The sequence below is a fragment of the Lycorma delicatula genome, chromosome 1 (genome assembly GCF_047948215.1).
Source record: "Lycorma delicatula isolate Av1 chromosome 1, ASM4794821v1, whole genome shotgun sequence".
Lineage (NCBI taxonomy): Eukaryota > Metazoa > Arthropoda > Insecta > Hemiptera > Fulgoridae > Lycorma > Lycorma delicatula.
The window spans coordinates 81,095,109-81,118,679 of NC_134455.1; the positions used below are offsets into that span (position 1 = coordinate 81,095,109).

Genomic DNA, 23,571 nt, shown 5'->3' on the forward strand with positions numbered 1-23,571 from the left:
TTCATAAGGATGTATGTATGGCCTGCTTTTGTTTGATATCTCCAGACTGGATGGACTGATTTGGATAAAATTGACACAATGATTTCTGTGTATAAGGCATTGTTATCATTCAGTTTTGGCCAAGGGAGTAGGGAGATGGAGACCTTTATTTATTTATTGGAGATCCTTTATTAAAAAGAATAGGTAAATTTTTTGAACAATTTGCATTAAATTGTTTGAATTGTGTAATTTGCATTGAAGTGGCATTTCCTTAGGCAGCTAATTAAAAAGAATAGGTAAATTTTTTGAACAATTTGCATTAAATTGTTTGAATTGTGTAATTTGCATTGAAGTGGCATTTCCTTAGGCAGGTAAGGGGTAGTGTTTAGTCTTATTCCTATTTTCATTTTCAAGTTTGGCCTTAAGGAGACATTTAAAAAAGGTTTTATTTTAACAGAAACTAGATTTAAATAAATAGTAAATTATCTGCAAAAAACGTTTTATTCCAATCCTCCTGTCCAAAAATTTATTTTTGTCAGACTGATGTATATGTATGTTGGCATATATTAGGTCGTGTTATACCTTGCACATTTAATTTCTGATCAAAATGCTCAAATTACATTTAACCTCCAACAAACTATACAAATATAAAGATTGTAAACAGTTAAAATTTTTTGTTGTATAAACAGTGGCTTACAGTTTCCATTAGGTGGTTTATTCACAATAATTCTCAACGCCTTCTGATATATTAAGATATCAGAAACATGACTTGACTGACCCCAGACAAGCAAACCATATAACAGGTGGCTTTGAAAAGGCTAAAATACGCCATATGGAAATAGTGTCTTGAAATATAAGATCTCATCTTCCTTAGATCAAACAAAACTCTCCAGAGAGTTTATTGCTTACAAATGAACATGTTATTTCCAAGTAAGAATGGGGTTGAAATGATGAAAGTCCAGAAGTTGTACACTATCAATAACATTCTCAATTTCCCTCAGACCAAACATCATCATATGGGTTTTGTTTTCATTTAATACAAACCCGTTGGAGGAAAACCATTTATTTCTTAGCCCATAATTGCATCTGTGCTTGCATTCTCCCAAGTTCACTTAATAATGAACAACATTGAGAGTATTAGAATCACCAGTATACATAACTGGAGAGGGATTGAGATACAGAGGCAGGTCATTAAACATGATCAAAAACAGGAAGGTCCCAAAATTGTGCATGCGGGACACCATGCCATGACCTGTACAGTTTCAGATAAAGGTCCCATTAATTATATGACTTGCTTTCTTTTTGTTCATTATTATTAAAATCATGCCAAAGACTTTTGATAGATCACAAAGTGTAGTGAATACAATATTTTTATTTCCGAAGTTGTTTATTAATAATTCAGGGATATATTTCAGAGCGAGTTGTAAACTTGTTAAAGATAGAAACCAAACTGATTAGGCAATAAAAGTTCATATTCATTAAAGTTCCTAAATAAGCTCTAAGTGACAAAAGTAAAATATCAAGCTCTTAGTGACCTTAGAAAAGACAGGAATAAGACTATTAGGGCTACAGCTGCCTGATACAGTCCTAATTCTTTCTTTATATACTGGTATAACTTTACTTAATTTTAATAGACTTGGAAAAACACCTGAAGTAAAACATAAGTTAATTACAATAGTCAGAAGTAATAGAAAAAATCTTTGTCTTAATGAAATGATTATTCAAGTTATAATATAATCGGAAGGCATAAGAGTGTGTAAACCTCCTAACCAATTGGTGTACATCATCCTCACAGGCTGTCACTCAAACTCATGAATTACCCCTCTATCCAACCTGAACCATTGAATAGCCAATGCACCATTATCATTAACCATAACCTTTATACGTGGAAGCAGTTGTGTTAGTATGACCAAAAAAAGCAATTAAACTCATCAGCACTAATGTCAGTTTCATTAACTTTAGCTGAGTTACATTCATTCTTTATCATCTGCCATGCATCTTTACATTTGTCAGCAGTACTAGAGATGAAAGTTTTATATAGCATTCTCTTGGCCATTATTTTCTGCTTTGCGGGTTTTTCAATTGTAAATAATTATTTTTAAACAATCAGATTGTATATATTTTTATAGAAATTGAAATGCAATATCATTTTATCCTTGATTATCCTTAACTTGTCATTATACGATTTAACAGTCTTCCTTTTATTAGCTGAAACATATTTTTCTGAAAAAAAGAGCCTCTGCTCCAGAAAAACTGAGAAAATATAAGCAAGCCATTTCAGCATCCAGTGGCAGAAAAGAAGTCCAATTTATCTCACTTTAGTGAGCAAGAGTGACACTTACTCTCTGAATATAAATAATAAAATGCTGAACCACCAGACATATGTCCGGTTTTAGACAGCTTAAAACATTCCTTATCTGCTATTTATGATATATGCAAAAATATGGGTTCATGATCAGAAAAAGAGGACTGATGTACACTGTAACAACTAGATGTAGGGAAAGTAGTAATAATGTAATGAAGGCAAGATTTACCTCTAGTGGGAGCAGTGCTAAGTTAGAATCTGAGCAAGTTGTACATAAGTCTAATATCCCTTCTAGATTCTTTTTAATCGGTATTAAGATCTGTACATAATACAATTAACAGCATTTAATCTATTTTTTATAAGATCAGCCAAACACAGATCTAGCTGAAAATTAAAAACATTAAGAGCTCCAGTAGGAAAACTATAAGTTGAGATAGAATGATGTTTTCACATAAAAGATAAATTTCACAGATTTAAAAAAAATCTTTTTTATGCATAAATCACCCAAGTTAATAACATCAAACCACAGTTGATCCTTAACCAGAATAGAACAGCCACTCTTTACATATCCCTTCCAACAGTAGGAGCTAAGAAGTATGTATAGTTGTGGAAAGTACAACTCTTTTTTTTTGGTCTCGCTAAGAAAGTGCTCATTTAAACACATCACTTCACTTTAAACTCCTCAATATCCCTAAACTTGCCCTTAAAACCTTGAGAATTAAACAGTCAGAAAGTTATTAGTTATTTTACTATGTACCAAATGACAATTACTTTTAAAATTGTTAGGCATGTCTTGAGTATGCAAACCAATCTTGACATAATTATTAGTCAGTTCATCATAGTCAATAAAAACTCTTTGGATCACTTCAACCTCACCCTCTTTAGACCCTGGTCCCAAAAAACAATCACATGCTACATATTGCAGTCTAATTTTAATACATCTAAAAGGTGAATCACACTCGGTTAAATCAAAACTGACCCATCTGCACCAGGGATGGATGTATCATAGCCTATTTCTTCAGTAGTATAAATAGTATTATCCAGAGAGCAATTGTCACCTTCACTGTAAATTTCATTTGCTATACGTGTATTACCATTAGACATTTCTAGCATCAGTCCATTATCATAGTAATTTTATGACTAGACAACATAAATTATCTAATCTCTCTGGCTATCATTCTTTTCCCTAACAAATTTAAATACATTCCATGTCTTGTCTGAAACTAGCATTCAATTATTGAAATAACTGAAAAATTTAATAATTTGAAATCAAATAATTGACTTAAATTACATTTTTCAATATTAGTAGTCTTGATTAATTTATTTATCTTAGAATTATGCATCAAATCCTGTCAGCCACTAGGTACCACTTTCATATAAAGTATTACATAAAAAAATCACTGTTAACAGCCCCTTCTGGATCCTGAATTTTATTCTGGGAAAGTTCAGCAGAGAGAAAGTTCATTTCAAAAAGAATCAGAAAAACAGTCCTTGTCAGAATCATTATGATCATTCAAATTGCTAACATCCGAAATTCACACCAACAATTTCTTTCTACATCAAATTTTTCATGGTCTTCTAATTTTCAACAAATATTCCAAACACCCTTGCTTCAAGCTAATTATTTTTCTTTTTAATATTTCGATTTCAGCTGTTAAGTTTTTTACCATCCTCTTGTTTAGCTCAAAAATATTTGATCTTCTAATTTTAAATGCTTCTCCCTCATCCTCTAATCTGAAACGTTTCTCCACTGTTAATTTATGAGAAAGCACATCTAATTCACCTGAAATATTTTCCCTACCTAAACTTTTCTCATTCCAGTTTAAAATACTAGCATTAAACAAATTTAAAGTTTTAGTAATTAAAGAAATAATTATTTTATAATCGTCAACAACATGCATATTTATTTGCCTTGCTAGTTACGCCAAGTATGCAATCTTCCAAAGAATAGATTCATGATTGAAGCATGCAAAAAAAGTCTTACTATTTTGACTCCAGTTTTGATCATTTTCATTAAAAGTATTGTTCCTCTATACAGTTATTATAATTTTGCAAATTATTAATTATCATAATTACTATTATATATAGGAAACAGGAAGGTATGCAGGAATCAACAAGAATGCCAAGAGAACCATAACGGCATGGGAAAATTGGAAGCCCCTTATAAAAAAAAAAACAAAGCAGGAGAGGAGGCAATGGAGAGGAAATGAAAATAAAAAAAATTGCAGTAAATAACTGTCACATATTTAAATTTATCCTAATTTGTGTTGGAAGTCAAAGCATAAGCCTATAAATTAAACTACTATCTTTAGTGATATTAAATTTATAAAATGTTTAACAAGATTTATAATGAATTATTAAATTGAAAATTTCATTAGATAAAATCTTAAATATTTATAAACAGATGAAATCAGCTTTTTTTTCTTATTAGATAATGATAAATAATAATCAGGACCAAAAACAATATTTACATCTTATTTCCTCAGAACAAAATGAAAATAAATTTCAAATTTTTCAAATAGAAAAATAGCCTATAATTGAAATACATCACCAGATAAGCGCCAGATTTTTATAGATCTTATCTCCGTGTATAAGTTTATAATTATCTGAAGTCAGTGTAACAACTTTAAACTGCTGAAAATTATAGGCAAAGCAGTCTCAACAAAACATCTCTCTATCCATGAATTTATGATAGATAGAGAATTTTATTAAATTTTTTATAGTTTTGTATTACATTCATTATTAATGTTTATATATCACATACTGCATTCTATATATACACACACACCACACACACACACACACACACACACACACACACACTGTGTATCAAAGTTCTCAGGAGACTCATAACCTATTCTAGTAGTGAAAATAACAGAAAAGGTTCATATAAATATATGTTCTAAAATGCTTTGTTTGCAAGTTACGGGAAGTGAAAGATTTGGCTCAGAATTCAGCTATCCTGGTGAAATGAAGTCGTACTGAAATTTTTAGAATATTGATTAAGGAGCAGAATTAGTGATTTCTTATGGTTTTTGACCTGAAAAATTGAATAAATTAGGTTTCAGAACCATATTTAGAGTGATATTTCAGAAATATGTGGTGAAAACCAATAAATTGGGATAAAAAAACCAGTTTTTTATATTTGACATACAATGAATGACTTTGTTAAAGGGGCTATAAACACAAAACGTTTACAAAGAGAATTTAATTCTGAACAAAACTGCATAAGATAAGTTGAATAAAACAAAAAAAAGTTAGAAAATTTTGAATTTTATTTTGAAACGGTACACTAAAGTGCATTATATTTACCAGTTTATAATGTTCGAAAATGAGCTTTCTATTTTCAACTCATTTCTTCGCATGCTTCTATACTGCTTTTCTTGCTGTTTTTAGTCCTCCTTAAGTTACTCAGTCACATCCATAATACAGACATTCCTCATGAGAATGTATTTTTGTTATATGTACAATATTTTTTATCCATCCCTAGATACAAAAATCTAAATGCATTAGATCAGACAATGTTGGTGGCTAGGCACCTGTACCTCTACAATTGATCCATTTTTCAGGGAAATGATTTAAGTTAATGGAAACGGCACAAGAGAAGTAGTGAGGTGCACCATTGTCCTGGAAGTATACTTGCACCTCAACGCTAGAGGAACATCTTCAAACGGCTGCAATAATTCTTTTTGAAGAAAGTCCAAGTAGACCTCAGGATTTAAGCGGCCAGGTAATATGAATGGTCCAAATATCTGATTGTAAAGAAGATTGCACCACACGTTGACATTAAATTGGTGTTGTAAATTGCCTTCTACAGTTTCCTTAGGATTTACTTCTGCCCATACATGCTCATTGCATAATTTGTTGATGTCATCTTCAGTGAAATTTGCCTGGTCAGTAAACAAAACATACTTGTAGAGTTGTTGGTTTGTATTCCACCAGTTGCAGAACTCCAAGTAAAGTGGACCATCTCCTGGGGTATAGATGTTGAGAATTAACTGTTTATGATAAGGATGAAACTTATTTTGTTTAAGGGTCCTCCAAAGTATTGAATGCGAAACTGATCGCTTAGGAAGATGTGACTGATGCCTGGACTGCACTGAACAGCATTGACAATAAATTCATCAATAACACCGTCGTTATTGATAACGTTCTTAGCTAGTACGAATACTATGTAGTGAACCTGTTTCCCGAAAAATGCAAAAAGTTGCGCTAATTGTTTTGGGATCTGGAATTCTGTGATCTGTAAAACATATTTCACATTCTACTGAGCACTAACATACACACACCCAGAATGAATACCATTTCAGCATATTCTTCTGCTGTAAATAAATACGAGATTATTTCAGTGGCAAACTGATCACATTTAAACAGAAATTCACCAGAAAATGTTTGCTGACAACAGCACAGTTCCCGATATAGATAATTTACCTTGCAGAATAATTTAAAACACTAATACAGTATTGCACATTGTTGATCAGCTGTTGGTATTTTGCTGGCAACTTTGAAATAATAAGTTTTCAAATAATTTATTGTATTTGTCATTAATAAATAAATAAACTAATATTTATTTTGGAATTGTTGGATAATTTTCGGTTTTTTAAATTTTTTAACCGAAAATTTTGTTTTTATAAATTTTTCACATCACCAAAAAGAGAATTTGTTTTTGGTTTACATTAAATAAGTACTCTTTGACAAATACAGTAAGTATTTTTTTCTAAATAAAATTTGATTCAACATTTCTGTTTTTATTAAACTTAGCTTACATGATTTTCTGTAGAGTTAGTTTCTCTGTTTAAATCTTTTATGTGTTTATTACACATTTAATAAAGTTATTGTTAAGTCAAAGATTTTGTACAGCTTTTTACCTAATTTGTTGGTTTTCACCCCAGATTTCTCAACTACTGCAGATCTGGTTCTGGGACCTATTTAATTTGATTTTTCTGGTATAAAAACCATAAGAAATCATTAATTCTGCCCCTTAATTAATGTCTTAAAATTTCAGTACGATCTTATTTCACCAGGTTAGCTGAAATCTGAGTGAAAGCTTTCACCAGCTGTAACGTGTAAATGAAGCAGTTTAGAACATATGTGTTTAAAACTTTTCCATTATTTTTACTAGTAAAGTAGGTTATGAAAGCAGAACCTCGTGATATATATTTTAGTTTATAATATATATATATATTTATCTTAATAATTACGATTACATTTTATATGTAAAGCAATTCATTGACACAATCCATAAACATACTATTCAACCACATTGTGAACATAACTAAAGCATATTCATGTCAAACATGAAGCTACCAGTGCAGTTAGTTAGTTAGTAGAAGAAGAAAAATAATGGAATTTGTGTACAGTGTGTGAACATATTGTTTAATTGACTATGATATACTACATTCATGAAAATCTTGTGGAATATTTACAAATGACAGATTATAAAATAAGGAACAGTGATCTGATTTGAACAGATTTGACATTTAATGGAATAGATCATGAACTAAGCATTTCTTGTTAGTGAAAGGTTACTTTTGTTACTATTTTAATTTTATACAATGATAGCAAGATTGTGTATTTTAGAATATTTTTCAGACATTCTCTTCAGCTGAAAGACATGCTAAATTATAGAATAATAAGGTAATTAAACTGTTCTATTTCGGTTGCTTTGATGCTGTTCTTTTTCTGTATAGAAGCGTAATTTTCAGCATAAACTGATACCATCTGGTAATATAAGAATATTGAACTAAGGATTAACAATTTTAACCACATTATAAATTTATTTGAACAAAAATTGTTATTATATTAATAACAATGATTTTATTAAATTTTTTCCAATTAGATCCCACTATAGTACTATTGACAGTCAATTATTAATTACTAAACTTGTATATGTGTTGAATCTTATGAAATTAGGCAGAATTTTGTTGTACATGTGATGTCTTTAAGTTTTATTTTGAATTTTGATTGTTATTATTAATTTTATAAGTCTTATTATTTCACTGTTTATAAATTTGCATTATTTTATTCTTTATTGTTTTAAAACTGTTCTGTTGCAATTAAGTAGTATTCTTGTTATGAAATGAATGTTTTGTTCTTTACAGTCTTCAATTCAACTTAATTAAAAATAGTGTAATGTATGCCATAAAATTTATTAACTCAGGGAAAATTAATATTATACTAACTGTAATAATTTTGCTAGTTGGATGTGGTTGCATAATAATGGTTAAGACAATGTAATTGTATACTTATTTGCATTATGTGGAATGTTTTAGAAAATAAAATACCTAATATTTACATTATGATGATGATAACATAAACACTCCCCGATGGGGAGTCTTATTCTTTAAGACTTTGGGGGTTGGCGTCCCCACGGGCCTAGCCTCTGCAGCTATTCTTCCCACTATACAGTGAGCTGCAGAACACTTTACATCATACACATATACTACACCAAGAACACTACATAAATTACAACATACACACTTACACAATTACACAACAACATTCTACACTGATATTTCTTACATTAACACTCGGTGGTGTTGGAACATCTTACGAAACGCAACCGTAACCCAAGGTGGGAAAAATCATGCCGATGGGTGAATGGCTCTACGTAGTGAGTCTCGAACGATGTCCTCTGGGCACCAGGGCAAACCCAGTTGTACTTAGCTCTAGCTCCAGTACGCGTGCGCTCTGCTGGAGTGGTCCATTTTTCGCCGGTACTCGTGGGACCAAAATTTCAGTTCCAATATTAAATTCCAAGATGGTTGGTGGTCCATCTGAAAAAACCACCAAATTAAGTTTTGTGAAGAGACCTCGATCAGCTTTGTCTGACGAGGATAAAAGTCCTACCGAAGAGAACTGCAAATCTTTAGACTTGAACTCTAAAAATATTCGATTCGTTGTTCTCAGAAATAGTCAGGAAGGTGGCTCCCTCCAAAAGGTTTCACCTTTCCTAATAAACAAAACTGTAACAGGTGCAAGTGGCTCCCCGAAGAACATCAGGAAATTACGCGACGAATCGATTCTGATCAAAACATTCAACGACGAAGAGAGTCGATCTATCTTACGTCTCTGTAATATGGGTGGTATAAATATAAGTGCAGAAAGCCACAAAACTTTAAATACCAGCCGGGGTGTAATTTTTTGTCGAGACCTTTTAGATATAGATATCACTGAAATAGTTGATGAGCTTTGCCACCAAGATGTTGTTGAAGTGAAACGTATAATGAAACGGCAGAACGGAACAGAAGAACCGACACCGTCTCTTATACTAACATTCAATCTCCCTGTTCCACCAGAAAAGATTAAAGTGGGTTACCTCTCGGTTCGGGTACAACCATTCATACCCAACCCACGGCGATGTTTCAGATGGCAAGGTTTTGGTTACACTACAAGATCTTGCACGAAAACTGAGATCTGTGCTTGATGTGCTAAAGAAGGTCACAATGACACTAACTACGAAGAAAGTGAAAAATGCGTAAACTGCAGTGGTCCACATACAGCCTGCTCCCGAGATTGCCCAATCTTTAAAAAAGAAAAGGCAATTCTCAAAATCTGTACGGAGCAAAAGCTATCTTTCCCGGCCGCACAAAGAGAATACAAAAAGTTAAGTTATTCACTGAACCTGATTAAACCAGATGTATCTTTTGCCACCGCTACATAGAAACAAACTCTTACAAACATTAACAATCAGCAGTGCGGATCCTGCAATGAACATAAAAAACTTGTTCAGATGTTTTCTGATCAAGTAGCTTCACTTACAGCCACTATCTCAGAGCTGACAAAGATGAATAAAACGTCTTTCGTTGCAGTTAGTGAATCCAACAGTGTGATACATACGAAAGTTCCTGTTCCCAAAGTCGTACCGGCACGAGTAGCGACTATCACAGTTGGCAGTAAGCCACCTAATAAGCTCCCCGTAAAGGGAACCCACATAACCACCCCCTCTGGGATGTTAACTGCAACATCCCATTCAAATAAATCTCCACCATCACCTCATATACTGGAGGATATGGTTGAAGAACCACCCGACCCTAGGGCATTGGAGTTCTTTAAAATTAAAAATAAAAAAAATAAAAACCGAATCACGTACAGTTAATTTTTATATAATTTCCGAAATTTAATTATTTAATTTTTTTATTTATTTTTTTTTTACACTTATGAACATTATTCAGTGGAATGTTAGAGGTATTCGGTCCTGCATCAAAGATATTAGAGTACTAGCGCACGCACATGATCCACTAATCATGTGTTTCCAAGAAACTCACCTTCTACAACATGACCCAATTACACTCAGAGGATACTTCTGTGAGAGATACGACTGCCTAGTAGACAGTAGGGAGAGTGGTGGAGTAGCGATTTTCATGAAGAATGGGGTGTCAGCTACAAGAATTCAACTAACCACTGTCATTCCTGCTATTGCAGTAAAGGTATCTATTCCCTTCAAATTGCATATCTGCAATCTGTATCTCTCACCGAACACTGAGTTCAGTGCTTTAGATGTCTCAAATCTCCTCACGCAAATACCATCTCCATCGTTAATAGTAGGAGACTTCAATGCCCATCATATTTCCTGGGGCTCAACTTTCTGCTCCACTCGAGGAAATATGATAAACAGATTGAGACAAGACTTTGACCTTTGCCTACTGAATAATGGATCACACACATTCATGTCCTTATCAACTGGTACTGTATCTAACCTTGATCTTTCCATAAGCTCACCGAATGTGCTCCTTCATTTTAATTGGTCTGTTTGTGATGACTTTTACGGCAGTGATCATAGGTTTTGGTGTAGACTGCGAGATTAAAAGAAGGCCACGGAGATGGATTGTTAAAAAGGCAGATTGGAACGGATACCATAAAGCATTCCAATCGCAGTATGATGATGGAGCAAACATCCTCGACCAATATTCTTCTTTTACGTCCATGATACTTGAGAATGCCAACAGATATATCCCACAAACATCGGCTAATCCTAGACGTCCTTTCATTCCATGATGGAACGATGATTGCAAATATGCTATTAGGAATCGACGGCAGGCACTATGCAAATTTAATCGTAGGCCTACAACAGAACATCTAAATTTATACCGCAGGGCTAGAGCAGTGTGCCGTCGGGTATTCTTGGACCTAAGAGGAATTCATGGACAAAATATGTGAGCACTATCTCACGCACTACTCCCACGTCTACTGTATGGAAGAAAATTCGTGCAATTTTCGGATCACAGAAACAATCTATTCTCGGTCTTATTGATGAAGGAGAAACTCCTTTCATCACCCTCGGAAGTGGCAAATAGTCTAGCAAAATTTTTCCGCTCGGTGTCTCTCACCTCATCATATAACAACGATTTTCAAAGGTACAAGATACAAATAGAAGTATTATCGTTAAACATTGGTGATTCGGTTGGTGAATTAAACACTCCATTCGTATTTAAAGAATTGTTACATGCACTTAAAAATTCACGGGACACTTCCCCTGGGCCGGACAACATTCGCCTTTCCATGCTTTCACACCTTCCTAATTCGGCACTACAACAACTTTTTGAATATTTTCAACGGTTTATTCTCCGAACAAGTCTTCCCACCCGGCTGGTCAGAAACATTTATTATACCAGTACTAAAACCTGGTAAAGACCAAACCAACCCCTCAAGCTACCGCCCTATTTCATTAACAAGCGTTTTGTGTAAAATAATGGAGAGAATGGTAAACCGCAGACTTACATGGTACTTGGAGAAACATGGCTTTCTATCTCCAGAACAGTGTGGTTTTCGACAAGGACGATCTTCTATTGACCATTTAATGTCAGTAGAAACAGCCATACAAAACGCTTTCCTAAATCGCCAGCACCTCGTCGCTATCTTCTTCGATATAAAAAAGGCGTATGACAGCCTGGCGACGTGGTATTCTTAACACTCTCAAAGAATGGGGAATCAAGGGCAATATGCTTGCTTTTATCCGGGGATTCTTAAATTACCGAACGGCTCGTGTTCGTGTGGATGATTCGTTCTCATATGGTGTCATCTTGTAGAATGGAGTGCCCCAAGGTAATGTATTAAGTGTAAGTGCCACCTTATTTTCTGTAGCCATAAACGATATTACCAAATGTGTGCAGGCTCCTGTCTCATGTTCTCTATTTCCTGACGACTGCTATTTACATTGCAAGCCGTTCAACACCTACAGCAGAGAGACTACTGACGAACACTATATCTCACCTTGAAGCATGATCCAGGATTACTGGTTTCACATTTTCAGCTGAAAAAACAAAATGTGTAGTTTTTTCTCGGCTACGAAACCCTTCTATTCCGTAAGTTTTTCTGAACGGAGAGACTATTACTATTTCTACTTTTGTCTTGTTTTTAGGTTTACATTTTGATAGCCGACTTACTTGGGTCAAACATATAAAAGAATTAAAAACAAAATGTTCCAAACTTCTTGATATGATGCGAGTCCTTACTAACACCAACTAGGGAGCCGATAGGTCATGTATGATACACGAGGGTCACACACGATTACCTGATGACTAGAGGACAAGCACCCCTATGCGCACGATGCAACTGCCCTATGACTGTTCACCATATACTCGTGGATTGCATATGTTATGCGGCATTGCGTCGTAAATTTAATCTACCTAGAAACATTCATGGTGTCTTGTGCAATGATAATGAAATTTTAACCCGGATGTTTCTATTTCTGCGTAGTGCTGGGTTAATGCAAAAAATTTAATATTGTTGCTTGTATTTTTTAATGCTTTTAGTTTTTAAATAAGTTTTTTTTTCTGAGTTTTTGATTTTTTTATCCGATTAATAGCCTTTTACACTCCTTATCGGAATTTAATTTTTAATTTTATATAGTTATTTTTTTTTCTTAATATTTTAAAGACTGTCTGTGATATTAGTTGTAAGATTTTAGTAATGTTAGTTTTAAGTTTTATTTCAACTTTTTAATTTTTATTTTTAACCTAGTTTTAATTATATAATTTGTGTTAGTTCTAAGTTTTATTTAATTTTGTTATTTTAGTTTTAAGTTTTATATTAGATCTTTTATGGTATTAGTTTTTTTTTAGTCTTTTGTTATCCAAGAATGGGCCCTTTACACCCATCTTGGACTTTGTAAAATTCTATTTACTTTGATCTTATATTAGTTTTTACCTTTGATTAGTTGTAAGTTTTATTCATTTTTTTTTATGAATAGTTTTAAAACATTCAATTTTCTATATAAAAAAAGGATCCGGGCGATGATAACGCACAAGCGTTTATCGCCCTCAAAAAAAAAAAAAAAAAAACATAAACACATTTAAAAAACATAAAATTACTATACACTAAGAGTTTATAAACAAATTGGTAATTGTTACAGATGTGTTTATTTCATTCACATACTGTTAATGATGCTGAGGAATTCCACTTCAAACTCTTCTGTGCATTTTATAAAGGTGTAATATCATATCCCACATTACACTGTTTATTGTATTAAGTGTGAATGTTTATAAATGTTAAATAATTATCTACTTTATACTGAGGTAAATAATCAGAAATATTAACACCTAGAAAATGTCATTCAAACAGCTATGGTGTTTCCTCATTTGGTATTTTATTTCCTCCCATTTTGTTCAATGTTTCATCTTAGAACTAATTTTGTAAGAAGTCAGAAAATGCAGACTTTAAAATACGCTAAGGTTTTGCTGTTCTGATTGATACCGCTGTATTCTTTTGATTTTGTTTTATGTATTCAAGCAGTAATAATTTTCAGTTTACTTATTCATAAATATATATTCACTCAGAATAAAGTAAACAATCTAGTTAACTATATTCTGTTTTACTTTCTAGTTTACTTTATCCACAGGTATTTTAATAACCTGTGGATTGTTATAGGTTACAAAAATCACAAATATAAATGTATTTTGAACGTGGTACATTTTTGTTTTATTAACAATATTTTTATTATAACATGAAAAAAAGACTTCTTTTAACATTTAATTATGTTGTTGAAAATGGTTGCACCAACAAAGAATTTGATTTTGTGCTTTTGTATGAAATTCCACCTCCTTAGATACATTTTAATTTATTTTTGAAAAACTATCATCTATAATTTACAATAATTTGCAAAAATTGTTGTACCTTAAAATTTAAAACTTAAAAAAATAAAGAGATTTTTGCTATTTAAATTTATCCATTTTAAAGTTTTTTTATAAAAATAAAATACTTGTTTCCTTCCAGAAGGTAATAATTTCACTGGAAAGATTAATTTTTTTTTACATGGGGTAATAGTAATATGTGAATCAGATTACATTTTGATATCTGCAAGCAAGCACAACTTTTATTTATTAAATCTAAAAAAGAGTTTACATGGGTAATCAAAGTAGAAGATAACTTATCAAAGCTTACTAAATCATGCTTTTTTAACAAAATAATTTCTTTACAAAATGATAATTATTTTATCAAAATTAATTACACCCAAAAAAGTTTTTTTAAGATCTAAAAGTACAGCTATAAATATAATGTTATGATAAATGAATGTTTTTACAACTTATATGAAAGCATTTATCTTGAAATAGTGACTTTATTAACATTTTGTTTCATAGGTTACACTACCTGGTGAAGGAAAAGATAGAGTGTTTAGAGTTGCAATAAAATGGCTAGCACAGGTGTCTTTATTCGCATTAGAAGAAGCGCTAGAAGGACGAACTAGACAAATTCCATATGATGCTATTTTAGTAAGTAAAAAAAGGTTATAACCTGCTTTATGTTTGTATATAAATGAATTTTTCAGGGATTCTAAATAAAATGGGAGGTAACCGTAATAAGAAAGTTAAACTGTTATAAAATATGTCTGACATTGGTGTTAATGATAAATTCACAAGTGGAAACGTATTTTCTCAAGATTTTTTTTTTTACATATTTTAGGTGGATTTCATAACAAAGCTACCAATTGTAATGGGTACCATGATTCGACTTCCAGAAAATTTTGACATATCTTAATGTTTCACATCCCCCAGATCCCAAAATCACCGTTAGTTCAAAAGTTTATATATATTTCAGTTTCTTGTGTTTCTTGTTTCAATTTCAGCACTATAATTGCTGTAATTTTCCCTCAATCATTTTCAAATTGATACGGAATGGAACGGAACGCAAAAATGATGGGAGTTTCAATATTTCTCTCTACAGATCACAGAGCCTGGACAATGTCTCTTGCTGCTGTATCTTTCTATTATCGGGCGGATTTCATCGTCCCAAATTATTAGTGGTGGTTATAAATTTTAACTTTTATTTATGGATGGATTTGGTAATTTGTGTTCCTATCCGTATGGACCATGGTGTAATTTATTTACTGGTTCTGACCGTGATAGACTAAGCTTTTCAGCCTAGTAATCCCAGCATGATTCCCCTTCGCTGTCCATCATAGGTTATGTCCATTAGGTTACGCAATATAGAGGCTCCTAAGCCTGGTTTGTCATTTTTTGACTCTCGTACCGCCTCTTCACGGTGGTTCGTTTAATACGGCATGAGGCCAAATTGATACATAAAATGTAACAACTCAGAATCATGATCGAGTACATTAATGGGCAAAATCGGACCATGGGGGGTGGAAATGCTCCCATTTCCACCTCTTTTAAAAAACAAAATATTGCTATAACTCTTATCAAGTAAAATATCGAATTCATTTAAAGTTTCTACTATTCTTTGGATAAGGGCGTAAAACTTAGGGCATAAAAGTACATTTTTTTGATATCACCAACCATTGGCCACGGGGTGGAAAAAATTGGGTTTTGAAGACAAAACATCTACCTCTCTTAATAAGCACAGTATCGAATCGGTTTAAAGTGCTCGTTTGTCTTCTAAACATTACTCAAAACTTTTGTCTGAAATAATTTTTGGTATGACCAACTCTTGTGGCAAGGGTTAACAAATATGTTGCTGGAATTGTAAGAAGATGGGGCTTGTCGTATGCTAAACATGTGAAACAACTTTTCACAAGTAACCATTGTTGTATTGTGTTAATTTTGAAGTTTTTTTTAACTTTGAGGTGGAAATATTTTTTATTCCCTATTTAGCATCGGTGAAATCTACCTCCGCCTTCTGGCTTGCTGAAAGGGATTTTTTTGTTTTAGTGAGAATTTTTTGGCATAATTCTGGTTTGCTGATGAGTATTATGTTATGCTCATGCTCATGTACAGCATTGTTTGTGTAATACAATTTAATTGTAATCAATGTAGCTGGGGTTATTGTATATTAGTTGTAGTTGCAGATGACACGGAGATAGTCCAGGTGATCACCAAGCCTTTGAGTATCAAACAGTTGAATGTAAAAGTTAATTCTAAAAGGATGCGTAGGTCCCGCATCATTGTTTATAATATTGGCCTTTCTGATGGGGATGTTCTGTCCCTAAGAAGGGAACAGAACACTGATTTGGATAAAGCTTAAAGCTGCTTTTAGGTGGGAATGTAGGTTGGTCTTTAAAACTGGTAGGCGTGATGCCCAAAAATATCATAATATTTTTGGGCATCAAAAATAATCTACTCTCAAATGTTAGTCTCTTTCAGAGATTTACAATTAAGAGTAGATTATTTTTTGACTTTGGATCCTGTCAGGTCAAAGAATACCTTGATGTTCAAAGATGTTTTAAATGTTGTATGTATGGCAACATAGCCAAATTTTTTTTTGCCCATAGAAATCAGAGGCATCAACCTGTGTGAACTGCAAAAGGTTGCACAAGAATCGTAAGCACTCGGTTGCTAGTAGAGAATGCGGGCAGTTGAGCTATACTTTAAATCTCTTGGTGGTTAAGTTTGGTCAACTGAATTCCCAGGGTGCTTATGTAGTCCAAGTTGAGTTAGGTGAAATTGTTGAGCGATGGAGCCTCGATGTTATTTTCCTGCAGCACCTGTATGTGATTAAGGGTGATCTGCCAGTTTTTTAAGGCTGAAAAAAGTTTTATGTAGAGCATAATAGCATGTCTGCTATCTTGTGTAGGAGGTCGCTTGATAGTGTCTTTGTGTCACGGGCCTCTGACACACATCATGTATTGGTCAGGGTTGTCATTAATGGTCAGGACTTTATTGTTGTCAGCTCATACTTTCAATATAGGGATCCCTCAGAGGAACATCTAGTGAGATGGGATAGGATTCTTAGATTGATAGGCAATTGTCCAAGCCTTATGGGCAGGTGCCGATGTTAAGGCCAAGTCGCTTTTTTTGGCACAGTGGGATAACGATTTTAGTGGTGAATGGGTTGAAGGTTTCATTGCGCATCATGATTTTTGAGGTTTTTAATGTAGCAAACCAAGTTGACCACCTACATCGGCACGGTTGATGGACGGAGGGCCTTTCATGGCACCAATATTTATATTACCATTGGTATAAATACCCCTGGTAGGATCCTGGACTGATCTGTGGTTGTTGATTGCTCTAGTGATCATCGTCTAATACTTTTTGAACTGATGGATGGACTGCGTGATGTTCATGGAAGGAATTTTCCTGTTCTGCAAGAGCACTTCCTGCACAGGAGGGTGGATTGGCCTAGATTTTCTAATATTATTAAGTCCAGGCTTGAAGTCTTTTCTTGGAGCTTGGACAAGCTCCCATTGGATGACCTGGCAGGGAATTTTACTTCTGTGGTGGTGACAACTGCTGGTAGTTCCATTCCCCAGGACTCTGGTCGGGAGTGTGCAGCTGGCTTGTGAACTCAGGGTTTGACTGTGATGAAGCATCTGTGTGTTGACTCAGGAGAGTTGCACAATGTGAAGATGATCCTGATTGGCATACGGTTCTACTTGCAAATTATCACAGGGAGAGGGCCAGGTACTATCATTATACTAGGTCCTTCAAGCATAATTCCTGGTGCTCATTTGTTCAGGAGCAAGGAAAAGAACTATTGAGATGTTGTGTACAGAGTCCTTGGACATAAGCGTAGGAAGGAAGTTCTTTTATCAGCCCTTTCAACTCAGGATGGTGTTGTGATGGATAAAGATTGTGTCCTCCAGATTTTCTTAAATGATTTGCTTTCTGATGACACTGAGGCTGGTGAGACTTTGTATCACCAATGTGTCCGGTGAGAAATTGCTGAGTTCCATACTGAAGCACAGTCTCCTGAGACTACAAAGGTGGAGGTTCGTCAGATGGTCTGTGGTATGGCATTACTAAAGCCTCTAGATATGATTGTATCACAGTGGAACTCCTTGTTCTCTTGTTGCCTGTGATTCTCAGTCCCCTGACTAGGGTTTTTAATAGGATGGTTCTGCTGGATATTTCCTAGCATGTTGGAAGCATGGAGAATTGATATTGCCTTTTAAAGGTGGCGACAAGGACCCTATTATTATTTTTTCTTATCAGCCTTTGCCTGTAATTGGAAAGGTTTTTGAGAAAGTTTTGTATCTTCATATTATTATTTTTTTAACTATACTGAACACTTATAAATGGACAGCCAATATGACTTCTGGCCTGTCAAGAGCATGGAGGACGCCATATTGAAGGCAATGAAGATTGCTTACTCCAATCTATCTAGGTATGTGTTAGGTGTTTTTCTGGATATATCCGGGGCTTTTAATAACTTATGGTTGCCCTCTGCCTTGTTTCAAGTGCGGAAACATGGTTGTACATGGAATGAAATAAAGATTCTCTGAAGTTATTTAAGCCATCAAACTGTCACCCTACGTGATGGCAGCTTGGAAGTAGGGAAGACCCTATCCAAAGGGTGCAGTTATTGGGTACAGGGACAATGTGTTGAGTCCTGTTCTTTGGATAATTGAGTTCGATTCTATGTTACGGTTGAGATTACCACATTATTACTTATGTGGATGATGGGCTATTGCTGGTTGAGGGGGACTTGCAGAATGAGATAGAACTCCAAACTGCCCGTGCATGTGAGATTCTCAGGTGTTATGGAGTCTCCAGCATTACATGATTTTTAGTCCAGATAAAACCATGATGTTGTTAAGGGTTGGTGCCAATTCACACCAATCATAGGTTTCAATGGCTGGCCTTCCCATTAGGTATGTTTCTGCCCAGAAATACTTGGGTGTAATCCTTGATGGATTACATTAGGTGATTAGGACATTAGGTGATAAAATCTTAAGTTATCTTTAGGAAATTCTTTTGAGAGCCTAGCATCCCCTTCTGTTGGTGGTTACAAGACTTTGTCACAGGAGGCAGTCTGTGTTATTGCTAGCATTAAGCTGATAGATATTCTTACTTCTTCGGTCTTAATAGAACGTAAGGAACATTATATTTCCAAACAGGGAATGGTCTTCTTCTTTGGAACATATGCAGGAAATTGAAGACCACAATTTTACATCTAGGCAGGCGAGGTGGGATTATCCCTTGTTGGTCATTACATGCATGCTATATTTCCAATTGTGTCTTGATTTGTGCGCGGTTAGTTGGATTTCCCCCAATCGGTATATTACACAATTCCTTTCTTGGCATGGTGCTTTACAAGAGAGATTGGCTAGGTTTTGTTTAGTAGATTCAGGTCTATGCCTGGATTGTGGGGTTGATGACACAATGGACCATGTTCATGTCTGTCCCCGGTACGAGGCTGAATATACCGGAGTATTTAGAGAACTTGAGAGAATGGACTCCTTTCTGGATCTCAGAGTTAATTGGAAGGTCCATGCGGATTGGTCAATAGTGATTGGTTTCCTCTGTTTCCTTGTATTACAAGGTCAGCTGATGGTATTTACACAAAGTAGGATCCCGAGTGGCTAGGGTTTTGGCCAAGACATTTGGTTGGCCGGGGTAGTTGTTTTGGCTTTGAGCTTCTGTTAATTCAAAAGCATTGATTGTTGAAGCCGAGTAACAGATCGGAACAGATGGGGTTGGTGTGGCAACCGGAATCGCCGTAAGGTGGGTGTCTTCCCCTACGGGGTTGGAATGGAGGAGTTATTGCATTGAAATAGAGACTATAGTTCAATGATGAATAAGTATAATATAAACAATTCACTAAGTGAAAATTTTAATTTTTCCTTTTTTTTCAATAAATTGGTTTTAGTGAAATCCCATGTAGACCTCCCCAACATAGTGCTATATCACACTTAGGTCTTATTTTGCAATTTCTTCCAGAACTGCATGTGATAATCTAAATTAATCTCTTGATGTAAGGGGCTATATATAGCTTTCTTTTCATGTTCACATCTACATATGACTATAAAAGAATTCATGGTAATTTCAGCAAAAAACAATTTTTTCCCTGTGACATGCTATATTTATGATCGATTGATTTCCATTTTCAAGAAAAGAATGTTAAAAAAATAACGAAGAATAGAAAAAATTAATTTTCACTTTCAAAAAGTAAATACTTGGTTCTGTGCCATAAAATTTCATCCAGATTTCATTAAACTGTCTCATCCCTTACCCTTAAATTAAGACTTATACTCGAGAAAATCAAGATTGGATAGAAACCTGTCTATACCTAGAAATAACTACTCTTTCTATGACAGGATGGCAGTTACGGTTTTCTTTAGTCTGTTGTATTTTCTTGTTATATTTTGCTTTTACTCCATAATTCAATATCAGATTGCCTTTAGTATTATCATTGTTTATAGATAGTAATTTATACAATTTTATCATTGTATTCTGTTATTTCTAGTTGTCTGTTAAATTTTACACAAGCTTTTCTGTTCATTTGGTCTTTACAAAAAGTTACTTATTTGTCAAAACTACTTAACAATATTAGTTGCTGTTTACTGCTGCAATTGGACCCCTCTTATTTGTGATTATGAGAATGGATTGTCACAGGTTACAAAAATTACAAATAATGAAAATCCAACCATGGTTTTTCAAAGGAATATTTTTGAAACTGTAGTATGATTTTTGTGCTTATTTATATATTCAACAGTTGGTAATAAATACCCTTTTCATTATAATTATATTACCCTTTTTATTGAATCAAAACACAAAAATGTCTTGTGAAACAAAAGACTTGTTTTATCACAGTTAATTTTTGCATACTTTATTAAAATAAATTTTACATTGATATCCCCAAGTGTTCTCCTCTCTGATAGTATTATCCTTCATTAAATTATTTTTGCAAGATCTTATGTATAACTAATGCAAAAAAACATTTTTGATGTAAGAGTGACTAACTTAACCCCTTACCATCTGTTTCTTTCTTTTCTTTTTTACAGAAATGATTGTTATCTTGTTTTCTTTTTCATTTAATGAACATATTTTGACAAATAATTACCTAATATATAATTTAAAAACAATCTTGATGCAATTTTATTACATACACATGCGTGCGCGCACACACACACACACACACAATATTTGCAGAATTCCAGTCACATGTGTGTTTCATGCAATTTGTTTTATAATTTCACCTAACACAAAATATTTACATAATTATATACTGCCATATTTATAGAATTTCATGATATAATAAGAAATATAGTGCTCGCTGTCTGACTACATAGAACACAGTAAATAAACAACTCACCAGTACAGCTGTGTCAGCTGATTATGATCAAATGCACATGAAAATCCCTCACTTTACATTGTAGTAAAACTATCAACTAACATTATTTATTATTGCAGAATACTACTACTAAAAAAAAATTAAAAACTAGATAAAATGACAAAATATTATGACAGAGAATGAATTAAAACTGACGAAAAAGTTGACATTGGACTATTCCAACAAAGGCCCTAATTGTGCACATCCGCTGTGTCAGAATATTTTGTCAAAGACTGGTAAGGAGTTAATAATAAAAACATAATTTAAAACCTAATTAATTTATGTAAAAACCATTGTAAAACACAAACGCAATTGTACAAGAAATAATCTTTCACGAAAAAAAAATTAAAGACAAAAAACAGTTTAAAATGTAAATTAGTTTTAAACAAGTTTAAAAGTCATCCTATTTTTTATTTTATATATACGAGGTGTTAGAAAAGTAATGGGATTAACTTTTTACTTATCAACATTTTTATTTTTTTTGAACAACAATATTATCCCCTTCAAAGTAGTTCCCTTGGGCAGCTATACGTCAGTGGAGTCGTTTTCCCACTCAAGTCGTTTTCCTGGAAGGCTTCAACTGGTAGGGCTTTTAACTGGTCGGACACAGTCTTTTGAATGTTCTCCAGAGTTCCAAAATTACGTCCTATTAAGACATTTTCAATTTTGGAAAAAGGAAAAGGTCACAAGGACTCAAATCAGCTGAATAGGGGGTTGAGGAACCGTAGGAATGCGTTTTGAGGTAGAAAATTCTGTGATGGAAATGGCCATGTGACACGGGGCATTGTCATGATGAAGCATCCACTTGTCTGCAGTGTCTCGTCTCACGTGAATCACTCATTTCCTGAGCCTTTCAAGGACACCTTTGTAAAACATTTGGTTGACAGTTTGTCTGGGAGAAACAAATTCTTTATTCAAATTACCCCTACTGTCAGAAAAGCAAATCAGCCTGGTTTTGATCTTTGATTTGCTCATTCAACCTATATTCTGTCTATACCTAGAAATAACTACTCTTTCTATGACAGGATGGCAGTTACGGTTTTCTTTAGTCTGTTGTATTTTCTTGTTATATTTTGCTTTTACTCCATAATTCAATATCAGATTGCCTTTAGTATTATCATTGTTTATAGATAGTAATTTATACAATTTTATCATTGTATTCTGTTATTTCTAGTTGTCTGTTAAATTTTACACAAGCTTTTCTGTTCATTTGGTCTTTACAAAAAGTTACTTATTTGTCAAAACTACTTAACAATATTAGTTGCTGTTTACTGCTGCAATTGGACCCCTCTTATTTGTGATTATGAGAATGGATTGTCACAGGTTACAAAAATTACAAATAATGAAAATCCAACCATGGTTTTTCAAAGGAATATTTTTGAAACTGTAGTATGATTTTTGTGCTTATTTATATATTCAACAGTTGGTAATAAATACCCTTTTCATTATAATTATATTACCCTTTTTATTGAATCAAAACACAAAAATGTCTTGTGAAACAAAAGACTTGTTTTATCACAGTTAATTTTTGCATACTTTATTAAAATAAATTTTACATTGATATCCCCAAGTGTTCTCCTCTCTGATAGTATTATCCTTCATTAAATTATTTTTGCAAGATCTTATGTATAACTAATGCAAAAAAACATTTTTGATGTAAGAGTGACTAACTTAACCCCTTACCATCTGTTTCTTTCTTTTCTTTTTTACAGAAATGATTGTTATCTTGTTTTCTTTTTCATTTAATGAACATATTTTGACAAATAATTACCTAATATATAATTTAAAAACAATCTTGATGCAATTTTATTACATACACATGCGTGCGCGCACACACACAC

General features: G+C 33.5%; 1 protein-coding gene across 9 annotated transcripts in view; it reads left to right on the plus strand.

Annotated features, from left to right (window-relative positions):
- Positions 1-23,571, plus strand: part of AGO1 (protein argonaute-1) — a 208,695-nt gene that overhangs the window by 103,794 nt on the left and 81,330 nt on the right. For all 9 annotated transcript variants that reach the window (XM_075356949.1, XM_075356977.1, XM_075356958.1 and 6 more), the window contains one exon: positions 14,863-14,994. In XM_075356949.1, the coding sequence (XP_075213064.1) occupies positions 14,863-14,994 (132 nt within the window). The remainder of the gene's footprint in view (positions 1-14,862; positions 14,995-23,571) is intronic.